Source organism: Thunnus maccoyii, chromosome 8, assembly GCF_910596095.1.
Source record: "Thunnus maccoyii chromosome 8, fThuMac1.1, whole genome shotgun sequence".
Taxonomy (NCBI): Eukaryota; Metazoa; Chordata; class Actinopteri; order Scombriformes; family Scombridae; genus Thunnus; species Thunnus maccoyii.
Window position 1 is genome coordinate 21,045,341 of NC_056540.1, and position 18,054 is coordinate 21,063,394.

General features: G+C 39.2%; 1 protein-coding gene across 1 annotated transcript in view; it reads right to left on the reverse strand.

The window, feature by feature from the left end:
- The window catches only part of drp2 (dystrophin related protein 2), a 100,083-nt gene that overhangs the window by 80,529 nt on the left and 1,500 nt on the right, over nucleotides 1–18,054 (reverse strand). Inside the window, exon 2 of the mRNA XM_042419487.1 lies at nucleotides 1,235–1,409. Coding sequence (XP_042275421.1) covers nucleotides 1,235–1,409 — 175 coding nt within the window. The remainder of the gene's footprint in view (nucleotides 1–1,234; nucleotides 1,410–18,054) is intronic.

Below are 18,054 nucleotides of genomic sequence, written 5' to 3' on the forward strand. Positions count from 1 at the left end.
CTGTATTCCTTCCTTCCCCCCCTTCCTCTCTCAGCCTGATGAAGTCAGAGTGCAGCTCCGGTATAAACAGCCACTGCAGGCCATCCATAGTGATCTCATTACACAGGACTGCAGGGGAAACTGTCTTAACCAATTTCATAACTATCCTTCCTTATCCTCCCCCTCCCCCTTCCTAGATACATCAGGGTCAAGTAAGCAATTAAGGGGGCAATTGTCTAAACAGGATGCCAGCTGAATTGAAGAAACAGAAATGATGCGGCAAGCCTGGACAGTTTCCAATTAAGCATCAAAGAACAACATGAACGCCCTCTAATTGTTTTTCACTGGCAAACCTCTTAAGTGTAACGTGTACAGTGGCAGTATTAACCCATATTATATCAATAATTAATAACCTGACTGGAAGGAGTACTGGAATATGCATTATTGTGTGACAGCACATTATTAGACAATACTTTTTTAATTGCCTGAAACCTGACTGTAAATGGCAAGAAGAAGAATCGTTAGGAGGAAAATGGAAAACCAACAAAGATGCAGCCGGTATATACATTAGAAGTTAGACATCATTAGGCTCTGCTGTGAGACTGGATGGACATTAACTTCAACATATTAGCATAAAATTTCCCAACAGACTCAATCACAAAAGGACAACTGCCACTGTGCTTTAATTAAACATGCTGTTCTCAACTATTATTTAGTAAGAAAAAATACTATTTTCCTCACAATTAAGAGTCTGTACAGGATGACAGCTTTGGTTTGGCAGAATCTGCTACAGAAAGGCTTTTATTGGTTCCATTACTCATCTCTACACCAACTGGGTGTGAAGAAGGTTTTCTCTCAATATGTGGTCACTGTGACGCAGGAAATGATTTTGAATTGTGACTAAAGAACTGAGGAAAACCAGGGTGTGCTTAGAACAAACCAGTAATGTGCTAGTTAACAAACTAATTATGTAAAATTAAAACTGATTAGATGTTTAATTGGGGAAATCATCCATATCCTGAAAAAGTCATGAAAGAAATTAACATTTTTGTCTATTGACTTTAGCAAACTTGTAGATTTAGAAATGCACTCAACAGTACACAGCTATTTTTGTCACAGAGGTGAAGACCTTCAGCCAGTTCATTCTCCATAAACACATGTAGTATCTTGGTTCTGAAAACATCCAACCCTCTGGACTGCCACAGGTTTTTGCAAAGTGTCCCAGGCCCAGTAAAAAGTGTGAATATCCTCTTACCGAATGTTGTGGGACTTGCGTTTGATCTCGTTCCAGCAGAGGTTCATGTCTCCTGTTTGGTGCGGGCCACCTCCTCTCAGTCTCCTGCACTCGGTCCCCTCCTCTTGCCCCTCACCGTCCACTGTGGACTGGCACGGCACACAGTGGCATCCCGGCCACGAGGGCCGCCCCGCAGCTGAAGATGCATAAAGACAGACAAAGAAAAAGAGAAACGTCAAATGATGTGGGTTTTTGAAGGTCAGTTCTCACATTTTTTGATTGAGTCTGCGGATAATTAACATTGTGTGCTGATATTTAAAGCCACTATGGGCAAGATTATAAATTGTGTGACTTTGACGACTGCAGGGTAGGTATCAAAACAAACATTGTGGAAAACAGCAATGCATGCCACTACCCTTTCTCCATCCCACGGACCCAATCATTTTGAATACAAGTGCTGAAAGCAATTTAGACCAGTTTTCTTTTCTTTTTTTTAAATTCTCTTTTCATTGGGTTATGCTGGTCATTCAATCAACCATTCTCATAGGACTTAAAAGCCTTATCTATCCAAGCTTGTGTAAAACACAGTTGTAACAGAAAGTAATAAATAGGTAATACAGAAGCTTATAAGGACTAATAACGTAAATAAAAATACAGGTATAAAAATAGAAAATGAAATACAAAATAGAACACCAAACTAAATAAATAGAACCTGAATGTTGGGGTGTACCTTCATGATACTCATATCACTTCACAAAAAAGGGTAAGAAAAAACAAACAAAACAAAGAAATTCACAGTAAACAACGACATGATGGTCATACAGGTGTAATGTGCACAATCCAACCTTCCAATCTTTAGAAAAACTTGTCCTGTTGCAATCTAATAGAAAAAGTAATTCTGTCCATCCTAGAGATATAAATAATGTCAATCCAATCATCCACTGTAGGTATTTCTGGTTTTAACTGCTGTCTAGTAATAGCTTTCCTGCCAGCTGCGCTTAGAATAGATAGAAATAAATAGATATCCCAGACAAGAGGTAACATTTTCTGATGGCAGGACGCCCAAATACAGGATCTGTAGTTTAAATAGAATGTCCACCTGGAGTACTCTTTGCAAAACTTTATGAACCTCCTGCCAGAAAGGAATTAATAATGGGCAAGACCAGAGTATATGATAATGAGTTGCCTCAGAGAACCAAAACTGTCCAGCAGTTGGAAGATTTGGTATAATGACTCTTTTGAACTGGACTAATGAAGAACCTAATGAGTTTTTTTCCAACAAAACTCTCTCCATAAAGCTGATCCTGAAGTTTTTTACTTTCACTCACATAAATTTTCCCACTCCATTATACCTAGGTTTCCTTCCCTTTCGCATTTTTGTTTTACATACAATGAGTTACATTTTGTTAGTTGTAGATCCCTATAACGTTTTAAGAGACTTTTAGTATATTATCCAAGTTCTTTTGTTTATTTACCTTCATTAATTGCTCAGTATAGTGCCAAACTTGAAGAAATCTGTAAAAATCTGTAAAAATCATTATAATCTTCAGATTTTGAGAACTCTTCATGGACCCCTGATGAAAAAAAGGTACATTATGCTGTTAAGCCTTGAGTCAACCACCTCTTAAATCTTTCGTCTAATCTTTTAGGTACAAAATCCAGGTCAACTGCACACCATCTCAAAACTTTGATAGCCTCTTTTAAATGATATTGGGCTATTACATTGTTCCACAGCTTAAGTGGCCAGCAAATCCATGGATTTCCCAAATCAATTAAGTTATTCAGCCAAACCTTTTGTCGAATTGCAGCTTGAATTGGATACTCCCCTGTTATAGCCACCTCAATCTCCTTCCACCTAGCAAAGTATCCTGGATTACACCAACACATCAAATGTCTTAATTGAGCTGCAATATAATAATCTTTTAAACACAGGAGTGTTTATCTGATATCTAATTATAGATCTTTGCCCTTGCCAAGTGTACCTCGAAATAAGTTTGTCCCATTCCTGAAATTGTTGCTCAGGTAGATCTGGTGGAAGGGACTGGAAGAGATACAGTAATCTCAGCAAAATATTAATTTTAACCAATTCCATTTGGGAACCAAAATTAAGAAGAGATATTAGGTCCCATCTCCTTATGTATTCCCTGATCTTTTGATTAAGAGAGAGGAAATTGATGGAGAACAATTTTGTTAGATCTTTTGGTGTATTTATTCCCAATTATCTCATGGATTTTGTTTCCCACTGTAACTGAAACTTTGTTGTCAAGTTTTTTGAGGGGTTGTACTTAAAACTGAGAACTTGTGCTTTTAAAACATTCAGTTTATAAGCAGAGAAGGAACCATATTGTTTTGGAAGTGAGAATAACTGTACAAGTGAATGTTCTGGGTTGGACAGATACACTAATATGTCGTCAGCAAATAAGGAAATCCACTGGCTCAGGAGTTCAATAAAAAGCAAACAAGAGAGGACTAATTGGGCAGCCGTGTCTTGTTCCTCGTTCTAAAACAAAAGGGTTGGACACTGCTCCATTTATCTTAATTCTTGCCCTTGGTTTATCATAAAGAGCTTGTACTATTTGAATAAAAGTGCTATGAAAGCCAAATGTATCCAAAACTCTATATAAAAATGACCAATTCACACAATTAAAAATTTTTTCCACATCTAGACCCACCAACACTGCTTCCAAATTATACTACATGTAATGGCTTATTACATGTAAGGTCCATCTAATGTCATCTAACAAAGCCTATCTCAATATTTCTTCTTTTATTCTGTAACTTGACATTTTGGCTACAGTGGACTTTGGTGGGTGTCTAAGTTTGGCCTCGGCATCATGGTGCAATGTGCTCTTTCAACTTGTAGTTCCAGAGAGGCAAGGAGCTCCAAATTTTCCTGTAACAAGTGCTCTATGTAAGAAACCGTTGTCGGGGAGTTCTCCTTGGCTCCCTCTTTAACTCCATGGATTCTGATATTGTCTCGTCTGAAGCAGCCTCCAAGTCCATCAGTTAAACATGCAGGTGAGGTTTCAGCAGCTCTGTTATGGCTTCCTCTGTAGCTTGTATTCGGGTTTTGGCCGCATCAGTCCTCTCTTCAGCCTCCTCGATTCTTGTGTTAGTTTTATTTATTTCGTCCCGAATTCCTTTTAGCTGCTGACTGTTCATTCTTTCAGTATGAGACCCAGTTTCACATTGTATGTTTGTTTCCCTCTGAGGTCCATTTGCATGTCGTTATCCTCTATAGTGCTGCTAGCAGGGAAAGCCTGGCTGACTCCATCTCCTGCAAGTAAGTCGTACTGCATTGACTTCTTATTCTTCCCTTTTCGAGGCCAAAAATCCTGAATTAAATTGTAGCAAAAGTTTTTTCAGATTTGGGTCATAGTGGACTACTGTTTAGTCAAAATGTTGGTAGCACATTTTCCTATGTCGCCATCTCCTAGCTTGCTGACCCAGAAGTCTATAGACCAGTTTTCATTGTGATTTTCACATTTTTCTACAAACAAAAATTTACAATGACTTTAACCTTTAATTTTTAATTGGGCACATATTTTTTGCCAAACAATTCCAAAAAATTGACAAATATTTAGTGCTTCCCCAGAAAATGCAATGAAACACTGACATGACATTTTTTATATTTAGGGTTAGCAACTATTTAAGACAAGACATGATGTATGACAAGGGGAAGACTGGGACACATTAATCCTCGATATGAAAAATAATCTAGTGTAAAACAAGGGAATATATAAGTAAATATAAATCCACAGATACCTCTACTAGTCTACCTCTATACTTGCCTTGTTAAAGAAAGTGTTCAAAAATGTGAAGCCCCACACACACATAAAAATATATGGTCAACAAATCAGAACAAAATTGAATAACTTTGTCCTGTGTGTAAGACAGAACACCTAAATCATGAGACACTAGCAGTTTTATCCTATTATTCCATTCCATTGAACTCAGGGAAACAAACACAGACAAAAAGCCTCTTTTTTTCACAGACTTTTAGAGTGAGGGGGCATGTGAGGCCAGACTTGAAGAGGTGCAATCCCCTTGATGGAGTTCGGGGAAAAAAAGGAGCCAACAGGCACTCTCATATACACACATGCAGACCATAATAAGTGGCATTCAGAGCGGAAGAAGCTTTTCCAGGTTCACAGGTCATGATAAATCCTGTGTCTGGTCACTGAGCTGTCAGAGGCTTCCTGTGTTTTCTGTTCAATTCACAACCTTCACCTTAACAGCAGCTGGGCCTCTCAGCTAACACCGTCAGCTTTACAACATACACACAAACACACACACACACACTCCGTAACCCCTCACTTGCATGTGGTCAGAGGGCTCCTATCTCATCGTTTTTTAAACTGGTCGATCTTATTCTACCCCGCAGGAAGGCACAACCTTTAACCTCTACAGCAGCACTCAGCTATCCATTTACTGCAACACACACACACACACACACACACACACATATATTACGCTCACTTGGATATATAGTTATCAAAGGCTATATAAGCTCTTAATGTGTCTTACTCATTCCTTTCTTTTGAGTACCTCTCTCTTGAGCTCAGGTGGTTTGTCTAAAACAAATTGAGCCTGAAATGAACCAGGAAGAGGGAACTTTTTTGTTGCAGTGTCAACATTTGAGTGAACGATTCCCCTGTGGGAGGGAGGGAAACCAGCCAGCATTAGACTTTCTTGCAGCATATTCACCCTTTTACTTTATCCTCCTCTCCTTCCCCTGAACATATTCATTCTTCTCTCTCTACCTTTCTAGTTTGTTCTGCAGACCATCTCCGATTGCCCGGATGGATTTTTTTTTCTTTCTATTTCACATGAATCATCACCATCTCGTTCCCACTCCTGTCTCCCCTTATCTCTCCGCTTCCTTCCCTCTCTTTTCTTCCTCAGACAGCTCCTGTTAGTGTAGGTGAGTCCTGTATGAATCAGCAATACCCTGCACATCTCTCCCACTCTCTCCTGCTCTCACTGTCTCTTTCCCTTCGCTGGTAATCAGAGGTCACGTGTGACTCTTCATACTGTTAACGCTTCCAGGACCTCACTTTAGCTCAAATACAGCTAAAAATAATAACTTAAATAGTGTTGTCTGTGCAGAATCAAATCACTGTTCTGTGTTTGTGAATAAAACATGGACATGGAAGCAAACAAGGCAGCAGAGGCTACATATGACACAATGAAGTTTAAGGACAGAATGGCAGCATGATTGTTTGTTTGCTCTGGAAAGCTGCGTCTTCCAAGATGTGAAATGAAGTTGAACAAAGACAACCATCCATTACACCACTGCTAACACCAAGAGAATACCCTGCAGGCAAAAGATAACTCTGAGAGGTTTGTTTTTTTAGTGAAGAGGGAGACAAGTGACAGATAGCTTTGTCTGTCTGCACCCTCAAATCTTTTCTTTGTCACTCTTTTCAACTTTCTCTCAGACAGCTAGTACAAGGGTTTCACACAAACATCATTGCACCTGGAAGAATCATATTTATGAACTTAAATATTTTTAAAAATCTGTTCTTGTTTTTGGTATGAGACAAATTAAAAGCCATCACAATGTGGGAATGATGTCTACAATAATCATGTCACGCAAATGTTTCGATTATCTCCATCTCATAGACATCTGCATCATGCAGGCATGTATCAGCCCACAGTGCAAGACATTAGGTGGGTCTGTCTCCCGCTTTAAACTTCAAAAACATGAGTCAAGCTTTAAACATGCATCATTTACAGCCTTGATCGGATGTGGCATTGCTCAGTCAAGCGCATGTACTGCATGTTTTCCAAAGATGCTGAAAAACCAGCAGAGATTTCACTGACATGCCACAAAGTGACACACACAATATTCATCTCGCTGCTATGGCTACAGCTCTCACCTCCATGTACTCGTAACTGTTTCCTACAGAAATCGTAGCTCAACACCTTAAAAATCGCTCAATTATGTGACAAGCACAGACAGTGTATCTGCCACTTGACCAAGGCAACCTGGCAGGACATTTTCCAGACAATATGTGAATTTCAAATCAAAGGAGTTGAAAATGATAAAAGATAGCACATTAAGCTTTGCTGAATTTCAGGGTAAAGAGAAAAGACAGTTCAACTGTGGAGATAAAGCATCAGAGGATCAAAGCCACTGTGCTGCAACACCATGTCTACACATTGATATTAATCTGAAGGAATCAAGACTGTAGCTCAGATATCCCTGAGAAGCAAGAAGATAGCTTGGATTTACTCTCATTACTGGAGCTCTGCAGATAAATGCAATTCTTTCACAATGTGCAATGCCTACCTTAATAATACAGACTTCCTGCGCCGTTTCAATTCCAGTCTCAGACTCACGTTGTTAAACCTGTCACTGAGGGTAACTGAGTGTTGACATTATTTATCCTGTCTGTTGGTTGGCTTGGTAGAGAATGCAGAAATAAGTTGGGCATGCAGAGAGGGATAAAAGAAACAGAGACAAACAGGCAGAGAGATGGAGGTAGGAGAGGGAGGGAGGGTGAGGAGGGAAAGACAGACACAGGCATGGGGAGAGATGGGTGACCTAATAAGCAGAGACTTGTCTCTTGGTCAAAGAGTTCTCTGTCCTTGCACATTCCTGCTCACACCTACATGACCCCCTACTCCCCACTATACGATTGGGAAGAAAAGGCCATCTGCCTGATGTCCTCAACCCACACACACACACACACACACACACAAACACTCTGACCAATGTACAAAAACCTGCACTAATGGTTCTGGGAATGCACTAATGGTCTTGAGTCAGAGAAAAATAAAAATAAAACAATATAATCCTTCAGCAGAAGATTGCATTCCTAGTGTGCTCCAACAGTATACACAATAAATAATAAGGACGGTAAGGGTCAAAGCCACAGCACGGTGATAATAAAACAAGGAAATATGTTGTGTCACTGAGCCCATAAAAAATAACAGCAAGACAGATGCATTACAGATATAGAGAATACAGATGAAGAGCAAGTGCTGGTTAATTTCTGATCATTTTTCATTTGTAGATTTTTGTTGTTTGAATCTTTGACTGTATATGTCACAACTTTATTTTATTTATTTGACAAGGAAATCTGTTGAGATACAGTAGTATAGGTTAATCCTACAATAACTGATTTTTCTGGCTACTTCAGGGCAGGAAAAACAAGCTGTAAACCAACACTGACATATTCTGTAACTTTATATCACCTTTTTAAAGTTGGTGAGCATGTTAGCAAAGAGTTTCCTATTTTAACATCCAGCAGATATGTGGAGATACCAAGCAGATAGCAACATTAGCGTTCATGTTTCAGGTGTTCACTGGCTTTTTTTATGTTGAAAATTGCTACCTACTGTGCCTGAAAATGAGGTTGTTGAAAGCAGTGAGACTGAACCAAAACAGTAAAGTTGCAGGCTGTGAAACCAAAACAATCAGCTGAAAGATACTAAAATGCTCTGTAGCATTGCAAGGAATTTTAGTGATGATAATATCACATACTTAGCTGCTTCAACAAATAGTCACATACAAAGCTCAGTAAGCTAGGACCATAGACTGTTTCGGTTTGCATTGGAGCCAGTTTGAAGCCCAGAGCTGCTGTTTATGGTTGGCGCCATATTTTCCATTTGGAACCAGGATCCTCCAAATAAGGAGTGCAGGATGTAGACTTCCACACTCTGGAAACACACCCCGCTACCTCGGACTGAAACAAATGCTAGCTTACTGGGAACAATGACTGGTAGCAAGCCCTCAGGAACTGTGCTGGATAGGATGACTTGATGTAATTATATAATGGCACAAACATACCCATAAAGTTTTGCAACTGAGTGCAATTTGCCCTGTAAAAATACAGCCATTAATGTGACTCAAGCAGGTATGAAACATGTTAGTTTAATGTTTGAATCTTACAATAATGTTGTTCAGGTTTCACTGAATGTAAATGAATGAATGAGGATTTTGCAGAAATATCATTATTGACGTTCTGTTTGTTGCCCACTTACTGTGTGTCACAGCTGGCTGCAGCATCACACAGCAGCTGAAACGATAAGTGCGTATCCAAACTAAGAAAGAGGCTGTGCACATTTACGCATGCGGCACAGCAGCAGTAATTTCATTAACACCAGATTGGTCGGGATCTGACACTAATTAATGCTCTGTGTTCTGCTACACATCTGCACAGGTCAGCTGTAAGGACTTTTTTTTTTAAAGAAGCTGAAAGTCAGAGGTAAGCCTCCCACCCAGTACCCACTTGGAGGCGGGGAGAGCAGCACGTGAGTGAACTGTTAAACACAGCTGTCAATCAACGCCCACACGGCAGTCATCAAAGCTACTATACGTCTTCAAATCTTATTAACGGAGCAATAATTTCCCAAATGACCGCCAGCACATTCATTAGAGGGCCCAAATTTAGCAATTGACATGAATGGGAGTCAATTGAAGGCAGGGATTTTTGGAGCCAGCATCTAGCAAGTGTCAGTGGCATTACACTTTAAGGTACTTGCACATTGGCGTCAGCCTCAAGTCATGGTAGTTTCCACTTGGCTAGAACCGAAGAGGCATGAAAGAGGGAGTTTGACTGTTACATTCTTCATTCCAACATGTTTGGAATCTGGCATTTGGCTGATATGAAGGCGGTGTTTCTAAATGAAGTTTATCTTGTAAATTATTCCAAATCCAGCATGCGTAGTACAAAAATGCAGTTTTGCCAAGATCAGATCTGACTCTGCAGACATGGAAAATTAACCATCTAAATGATCTGGTATGATAGCTGTTAGAAACAGGAGGAAGTATTTTACCAAGGTAGGCAGGTCAATGACTACAGCTGTGAAACACATCCTCTAACTAATTAATATATGAACTAATTTTCTTCAGAACTGTCCTATGGGGGGAAAATAGTTGAAAAGATAAGGATTAAGGAAACTCATTTGGGGTGAGGCAAAGGTCTGGCCTAAGGGAGCATAAGGTTTTTGTCGAGGACATTTCATTCTCAGAGATTAGACATTCATATTAAAATATATATCAGCTGTGACCGATGGAGTGATTGTACTGCAATGGAACTAATTCTGTACTGTAATTGTGAACATATCCTTCTGTCAGCAGGCTAAAGCCAACAACCATTTGTAATCCTTTTACACCCACAATTACAACACTTAACAGAAGTGATAAACCATTATGCACTGTCCAAAAGAACTGGCAAGTGCTGATACGGACGCCTAGAACTCAACGGCTGGGCTTCACTGAATGTGCCGAACACTGATTTAACTTCAACAAATAAATGCCAAGCCAACAATGACTCAGAGTTATCAGTGTCCAGGAGGCCTGCTGGTAAATAGTGTGTGAATACAAGTCAGTGCAAGTATACTTGTGCATTTCTGTGAGTGTGTGTGTGTCCTGGGGTGCTTCAGTAGCAGACTCTTGGCTTTGTGCCTGATAGGGGTTAGTGGAGGTTGGACCAGTGCCTCCCTGCTGCTCCGTCCCGCCGTCCCACAGCCCCTCAACAGCCACCAGTTAGAAGAAGTGGGAAAACACACATACACACACACACGACCACCCTCAGCTCCCTCATCCTGCTTCAGCAGGATGAGGGAGCTGAGCTTCCCCTCACAGCTGCAACCGTCACACACTGCTGGAGAGGCTGGAGGAACTCCAGTGATACAGCACACACACATACAGTACACAGCCACACACATATTCACATAGGCACTCTTGAATATAGTCTAGTAACAGTAGGCAGGCATAGAGACAAGCTCATGCTGACACACATGAACTTGAAGGAAAAAAAGGCACATTTCCAACTACATCAGCCACAGTATACCCTCCACACCCCTGCTGGGCACAGGCAGCTGTCAAACTGTTACTGTTCCCCCCCGAAACATTGCCACACTCTTCCCATGCTTGACTCCTTTAGTCTGCAGACATGTGGCAGAGTGATTTGTGATTGGAAGCACCTAACTAAACAGCAGGAGCAAGGAAGACTTTCTCTTCCCCTCCTCCTGCCATCTTCCTCCTGTACTCCCATTTCCACTGAAACATTGTCATGCTCACAGTGTTTTGCCCTCCAACCAGATATTTCATTACCCTTCGTACTTTATTATCTTTTCAATGACAAAGTAATTTCCCCCCGGAGCAAACATGCCATCCATACACTTATTTATATTTACATGGTGCTTTTTTTTGTCCCGAAAAGACGGCTTTCAAGCGAGAGCACGGCAGTGAAAATAGAGGTTGGCTGACATTAACATCATTATCGCTGGAGGTGGAAGTGGGAAAGCGCTGTTTGAGCACTTTACTGGACCCTCGTTGTGTTGATTCAAGCATCAGGTGAGTTGTGGTTATGCTTTTCATTCAACCGCATGATGGGTGAAGTGCTTCTAGAGCAGCAGTGAAGTATCAACTGGCTGGCTGATTATTATGTGATAGTTTGTATGTGTTTGTATGCATGCTACCACCGTCCTCATGTCCTCTTGACCAATTCCAGAGGCGATACTGTAGCACTGTATTGGAAAAGTATCTCATTTTACCACTCTTAATTGGCGCTAAAAGTTCCTAGTGAAGAGTTTTCTCTTAAGACTGATTCACAAAGCTGCTGAGAGCAACTTTAAGTAAGAAAATAAGCGCAACGTTTGAGATGAGAGAAGTGGCGGGTTGACCTTGTTGCTATGGATGACATCCTGTTTCATCAATTAACTTAATCACTATATCCACAGTGATTGGCTGACAGATGACTGGCCTGTGTCGGTGAATGTTAGGGAAAATATTCATCAATACACAGGGCATGATTACACATAGCATTTCATGAACAAATATTTAAGATATTTTATACACAAATTTCCTCCATGAAACAAAGGAAAGTATTGACTTGTCAAGTAGACTGTATATCTGACATCAAACACCATCTACATGTTGATAGTGAGATTTATTTTTTCAGTTGACTGAGTAAATCTTCACCCTTTGATGTAATCAGCTTTAATCATTTATATATTGCAGTCGGTGATTATTTAATGTACACATATTTTTGATTAATAATTCTGACAGACAGCGGTTATATTCTAACTTAATCAGCGCTCCAAACTGCATTTTTCCAGTGTTGAGAGTAAAGAGTTGTGTAAACCATTATCTCTGGTGTTATTGTATCGTTTCAGTATTTTCATACAGTGATTGGATTCCTATTAACTCAACCGCCAATGAGTTAGTGAATTAGTCTTAGACCAAAAACGTAGGACTGACACACCCCTTATTTCTAGGAGTTACTCCTCACATGGCCAGTTACAGTATCTAAGCTACAGTATCTAATGCTGTCCATCTGTCTGGTGCTTTGGTGCTGGGCAGATAGAGCAGAAGGGGTTTATTAGCACTTTTTTTGCTGCAAACGACTGCCTACTGCATGTGGAAACAATGCTGATTAGAGCAGTGAGATGGTGAAGGTTAGAGCGGTGAATATAAAAGCAAAGCTGCAGGCAGTAAAACCAAAATCTTCCCTTTTTAATGAAAAAACCCAAATATTTTATAATCTAGTTGCTCATCTGTTTTAATGATGATTTAACCAGGAGAGTTTCATACCCACCCAAGCTTCAACTGCTCCAACTGTCAGTAACTTATATATGCAAAAACTGATATGACTTTTACTTGAAAAACCTTGGCTGCCCGGATAATTCATCCAATTTCTTAACTTTGTTTTCTTTTTCAAGATGCTGGCACTCATTTATGGAAACAGGCTGAATTTTAATACACTGGCAGATTGTTTTCACTTGTTTGAAGAAAACGAGACTTTTAGGGATAAATGGTAAACAGAACTTACTTGGTAAGATGGAGTTATTTTTGCAATGTGCCCTGAGTGGTCTCTGCTTTCAACTGCTCCCCCAGCAAGTAATAGATCACAAGCAAATATCCACTTTACTCAGCTGCTTGATGCTATCGGTACAGACAGCATCCTAATGAGCTTATTGTGAACACTCTCCAGTTTTCTTTCATACAGTCATATTGGCTTCTCCTGCTGTCTGTTTTTTTCATGAAAATTGAATTTACAGCTGTGCACCCATAATGAAAGCTGAATAATGTCATGCAATCTCACATGCAGCTTGTTTAACCATAATGCATTTCTATTCATGTGTGTGTGCATCTTACATGCAAATATCCACCTTCATATTCACTTGTCATCTGTTCAATTATGTTTATGACAAATGAACAGAGCTTAATAGAGTTGAGATTTAAGGAACTGTTTCTGGTCTTGAATCTATTTTAAGGCAGTGGATGACAGTATAGATATTTCATCCTTTATCAAACAAACAAAAAAAAAAACTAGCTCCTTGTATGAAACGGTTTCTGAAAATGACAAGCAGATATGAATCAAAGTTACAAATTAAAAACAGACGACCACAGGGCTTGAGATTACTCGTGAAGGAAATCAGAAAATGAACTCGGCTGATTTCAGGGACGTCAAAGCTCATTACTTAATCAAAAGCAAAAATGGTGATTAACTTAACAGATTGGAATACTTTTCTTGGGTCAATGACTTCGAGCGCACCTTCGGCAAACTTGAGTGAGCAGACTAAAAAATAAATGGGCTGAAAATGCAGAGGAACAGCTTTGAGACTAAGCAGCCAGATGTAAAAGGAAACTCAATTCTGCTGTGGGTTTTAGATATGATACAGCGGGTGATATGTTGTCTACTATGACTTAAAATTAAATGCCCTAAATGTCAGGACAATGCCATTTTCATAGTGCTAGAAAGTTTTTCGGAATGCAATGTTGCATGTAGGATGTATACTGTGATCATTTCAGTACAGTGGTATAATATATACAGTATATGATGTGGAAACTGGCAAATAACTGGAACAATACACCACTAAAGAGGATTTAAAACATATCAGTCCATAACTTAAACAGATTATTTAGTCAGTCAGAGCTTTATAATTATATCAAAAGGCATTTAAGGGATTAGCTGAGACATAAAACCATTCATCTCAAAGGAGTTCATATTGTGGCATCAGCTGCATTGTTTGGAGTGCTGTGCAAAAAAATTGAAATCTCTGGAAGTCAATAAATTAAGACAATCCCTTGTGTTTGAAATATCCATTTTCTGACAAGAGCATCTGCTGTGTTTAGAGTTAATTAAATAAAATTAACACAAAGAAATGCACATACCGCCTTACAATTACTGTGTAAGCAACGCTGATTAAAAGTCAACCCTGTCATTGCTTTCTAACATGCAGTGATGTGTGGAGAGGGAACGCCTGGTTCAGAAAAGAGGTAATTTAGCAAACCCCCAATTGAAATCCCTGCTAATTAAGATGAGTTTCTTCTACTGCAAAGACTAGGAGATGAAATATTCTGTTGGTGGAGAATGAAAGACAAAGAGTAAGCCATTTTTACGTTTTCTGATCCTGTTCACAAAAAACAGTGACTATTTTTCATTATGTTTTCTGGTTCATCATTTACTTTATTGCCACAGTGCTCCCACAATGACATGTTCATCCTGCTACATTTATAACTTATCATAATTCAATTATTTCAGCTCTCAACTGGTCCGTAAACATGGCTGCAGCATGTCGCTCTGTCGTTGTTTAATTTCCTTGAACATGTAGTCTACTGTGACTTAACACCAGATGCTAATAATCTATCCATCCACTCGTTCATCCGTCCGGACAAAATTAGATGACACAGCAGCCAACAACAACATTAAAAATAATGCAAATTAAAAGCCAGGGTTTTGCAACAGCCTTGTGTAGCATTTGAGATTAATAGCCCGTATGTGAAACAGCTGGCACTCTCTGAGGCAGGTAAAGTGCAAATTTAGTATGTTTTAAAATGATTACAATAACAAGGAGAACATAAAAAGCGTGAAATAAACAATAATATGCATATTTTAATTAGATTTTTACAGAGTAGGAAGTGCTTACCTTGTCTACCCTGTCTATACACCATTTGCCTGATGCAGCTTCCAAGAAATGCATTTGCACTTCTCATTTTACCCAGAGAGCTACTTGATATGAGGTGGGCTTCAGCTCAAAAATGTCCTCCAACAAAGTGTTTCCTTTCATTTATCCTAAAATATTTATCATTACAAAAGTTTGAATACTGTTTTTTTTTGGTTTCTCTGCCAAGACATGGTCTTTAACAAACATTCATACAAGAACTTTGCCAAAACAAGACTTAAAACAAAAAAAATGTAAAAAATCAGTCATTTTTCATCAGTTGGCCAAAAAAATGTTTGGATAAAAGATCCTAGCAGTTTATTACACACAGTACTTTGTATGGCAAGCTAAAGATGACGTGCTATTAATGCTACTACTGTCTTGCTAGTTACTGCTAGCTACTAAAAGCTAATCCTGTCATCAGGGCAGGTTCACTCCGAATCATTTCTCATGTAGTGCTTTCAGTATTTGCACTTTCCCAATTTGATGACGCCCCCATTGTGACATTTACTCTCACCGCTTTTGCTTCCTGAAGTAGATCCTCAGAGACCAAACATAAATAACATTGTATGAAAACATCTAGAAGTTGCAAGTAAAAACACACCAGTCCTCATAAACTGGTGTTATGACAGAAGTATACTGGATCTGTACTCTGTATGAGACAGAAAACAAAATGATGGCAACACCTTCACAAAACAAAGAGAAACAAAGACTGTTGGTTTCAGTTAACATTATGTTGCTAGTAGCAACTTCTAACAGTTCAACAGCAGTTTAACTGACGTTATTACATCCAGACTTTTGTCAGATCTGTGATCAATATAGAACCAATCACAATGTTTGTTTACAATAACCTCTGGGTAGAAAACCCTTGCATCATGTACATACAATTTAATGCTATGGAGCAAAAATAGACGTCAGTTTAACCAAGTAAGGATGTAAACAAAGAAGTGTATGTAAATAAGTATAAGTAAGTGAACACAATAAGTAGTAAAGTTAATTAAAAGTAAGCATAAGTAATTTTATGTGCCATTCAGTGAATGGCACATAAAATTGTCCCCCCCTCCAATTTCAATTTTAATGATATAGTATGATACGGTTTGTTGTAAGATTCCATGTTACGTTCTGTTTGAATATGGGTTGCTATAATTCAGCAGGTTATGCTATAAATTATGTTGGTGTATGGTGTTTTAAAATCTTGTTCCATGTGCCCCTTTTTAACTCTGAGCACCTGTCCCTCTACAGGTCTCTGCACGGCCCTGCATTTGAACATTAGAACATAACATAACTTCAACATAACAAAGTAGAGATACATAGCCAAACTGGTGTAAAATAACATGACGCCATGAGTTGGTTATCCTCCTGTCCTCCACAATTTTTTGAGTCACCTGCTGCCATTGACAGAGAGACATGTATAAATGTTTGACATGTTACAAATCATATGATTTCAAGAGAGAGAAGTGAAAATATATTTTAAAAATGATGCTCAAAATGCCTTGAGAGAGGTTTTAATATCTAAAGGAGAATAAAGTATGATTACTGAATATTCACACAACTGTGCATAAAGTGCTGGTATGTGCTAATGATGAACATCCATGGTAATAAATGCTGCAGAAAGCACAAATCAACAGGGAAAAAGCTTTAATGGATTCAACACTCCACCAAGGCTCATTGGAAAGCACGAATCTCATTATAACAGCAAGAAAAGGCTTCTGACAGGGTTTGGTGTGACATTTGGCTCTCTCCTCAACTGTCCACACTCACTTGCCTGTCAGCCTTGTCACTTCCTATTTGCTGAGGGAGCCGTAGAGATTCCAAGAGACGGGAATCTAGTTGACAGCTTGCTGTCCATTAAAAAGGTGACAATGAGTTCTACAGAATATCTGCAGCCTACAGAATGAGCTGCAGGTAGGGCATAAATCAGAGTTTGACTGAGAGAGAGCAGCACTGAGCAGCACTGCACTTTTGCCGAACAGAGGAGGAGATGCAAACACACAGGAGACATACAGATTTAACTAACATTACAACAGAAATAGAAAATGCAACACTGATGCTTTGCCTGTGTCACAAAACACTGGGACATTAACTCCCTGCCTGACTAACTATGTAATTGGGACAGGCACAAATCCAGTGTGAAGGCAGCTGTTTACGTAAATAGGGTCATGTCTGTTTTCCTCTCGCTGAACACAAATGAATTTATAAAAAAATATGTTTCGAGAATCATTTACATGCACCAAAACAGGACGGACTAAATGGTAAACACTGGGATGAAATTGGGACACAGAATGAGCACCAAAAGAAAAGCAAAGAGCTTAACTTAAATGAGAAAATGAATGTTTCAGTTCTTCAAAACTTAACCTAAATAACAAGTCAGACATGAGCAAATGGATTTCAATGCACTAATGAAGAGCTAATGATGGAGGAGAGTTTAAAATATTCAGGTAGAACTCATCTTCTGTGAAACTCTGAGACCTGCATTAACATACGCTCACTTCTTTTTATCCTTCTTGATTCCATAAATTCAAGGTCTATTCATATGGACTCCCTTTTGATTATTTCAAAGATTCTACCCCAAAGGGGAATAAATCCTATTTTAGACCCACAGCATTTGCCGTATATCATCACACGTGGGACAGGACTGCAAATCTGGTTGGAAGAGAAAAAGCTGAGTAGGCCTTGCAAACATATTCCCAAACAAACTGTCCTTTCATTGAAGAACAATAGGCAGAGAGCTGGACGGAAAGAACTGACCTGACATTTAATGACTGAATATACCATTGCATAAAAAGTAAACTCTGAATGACTCATTTCTCCCAACTCTGGAACCAGTTTGGAACATAATGGTCTGTTCCGGCAAGCCTCTTGATAATGGCCAAGGACGATAAAGTGGTGAATAAATGATAAACAACAGTCAACACTAACAATTTCAGCAATGGTCT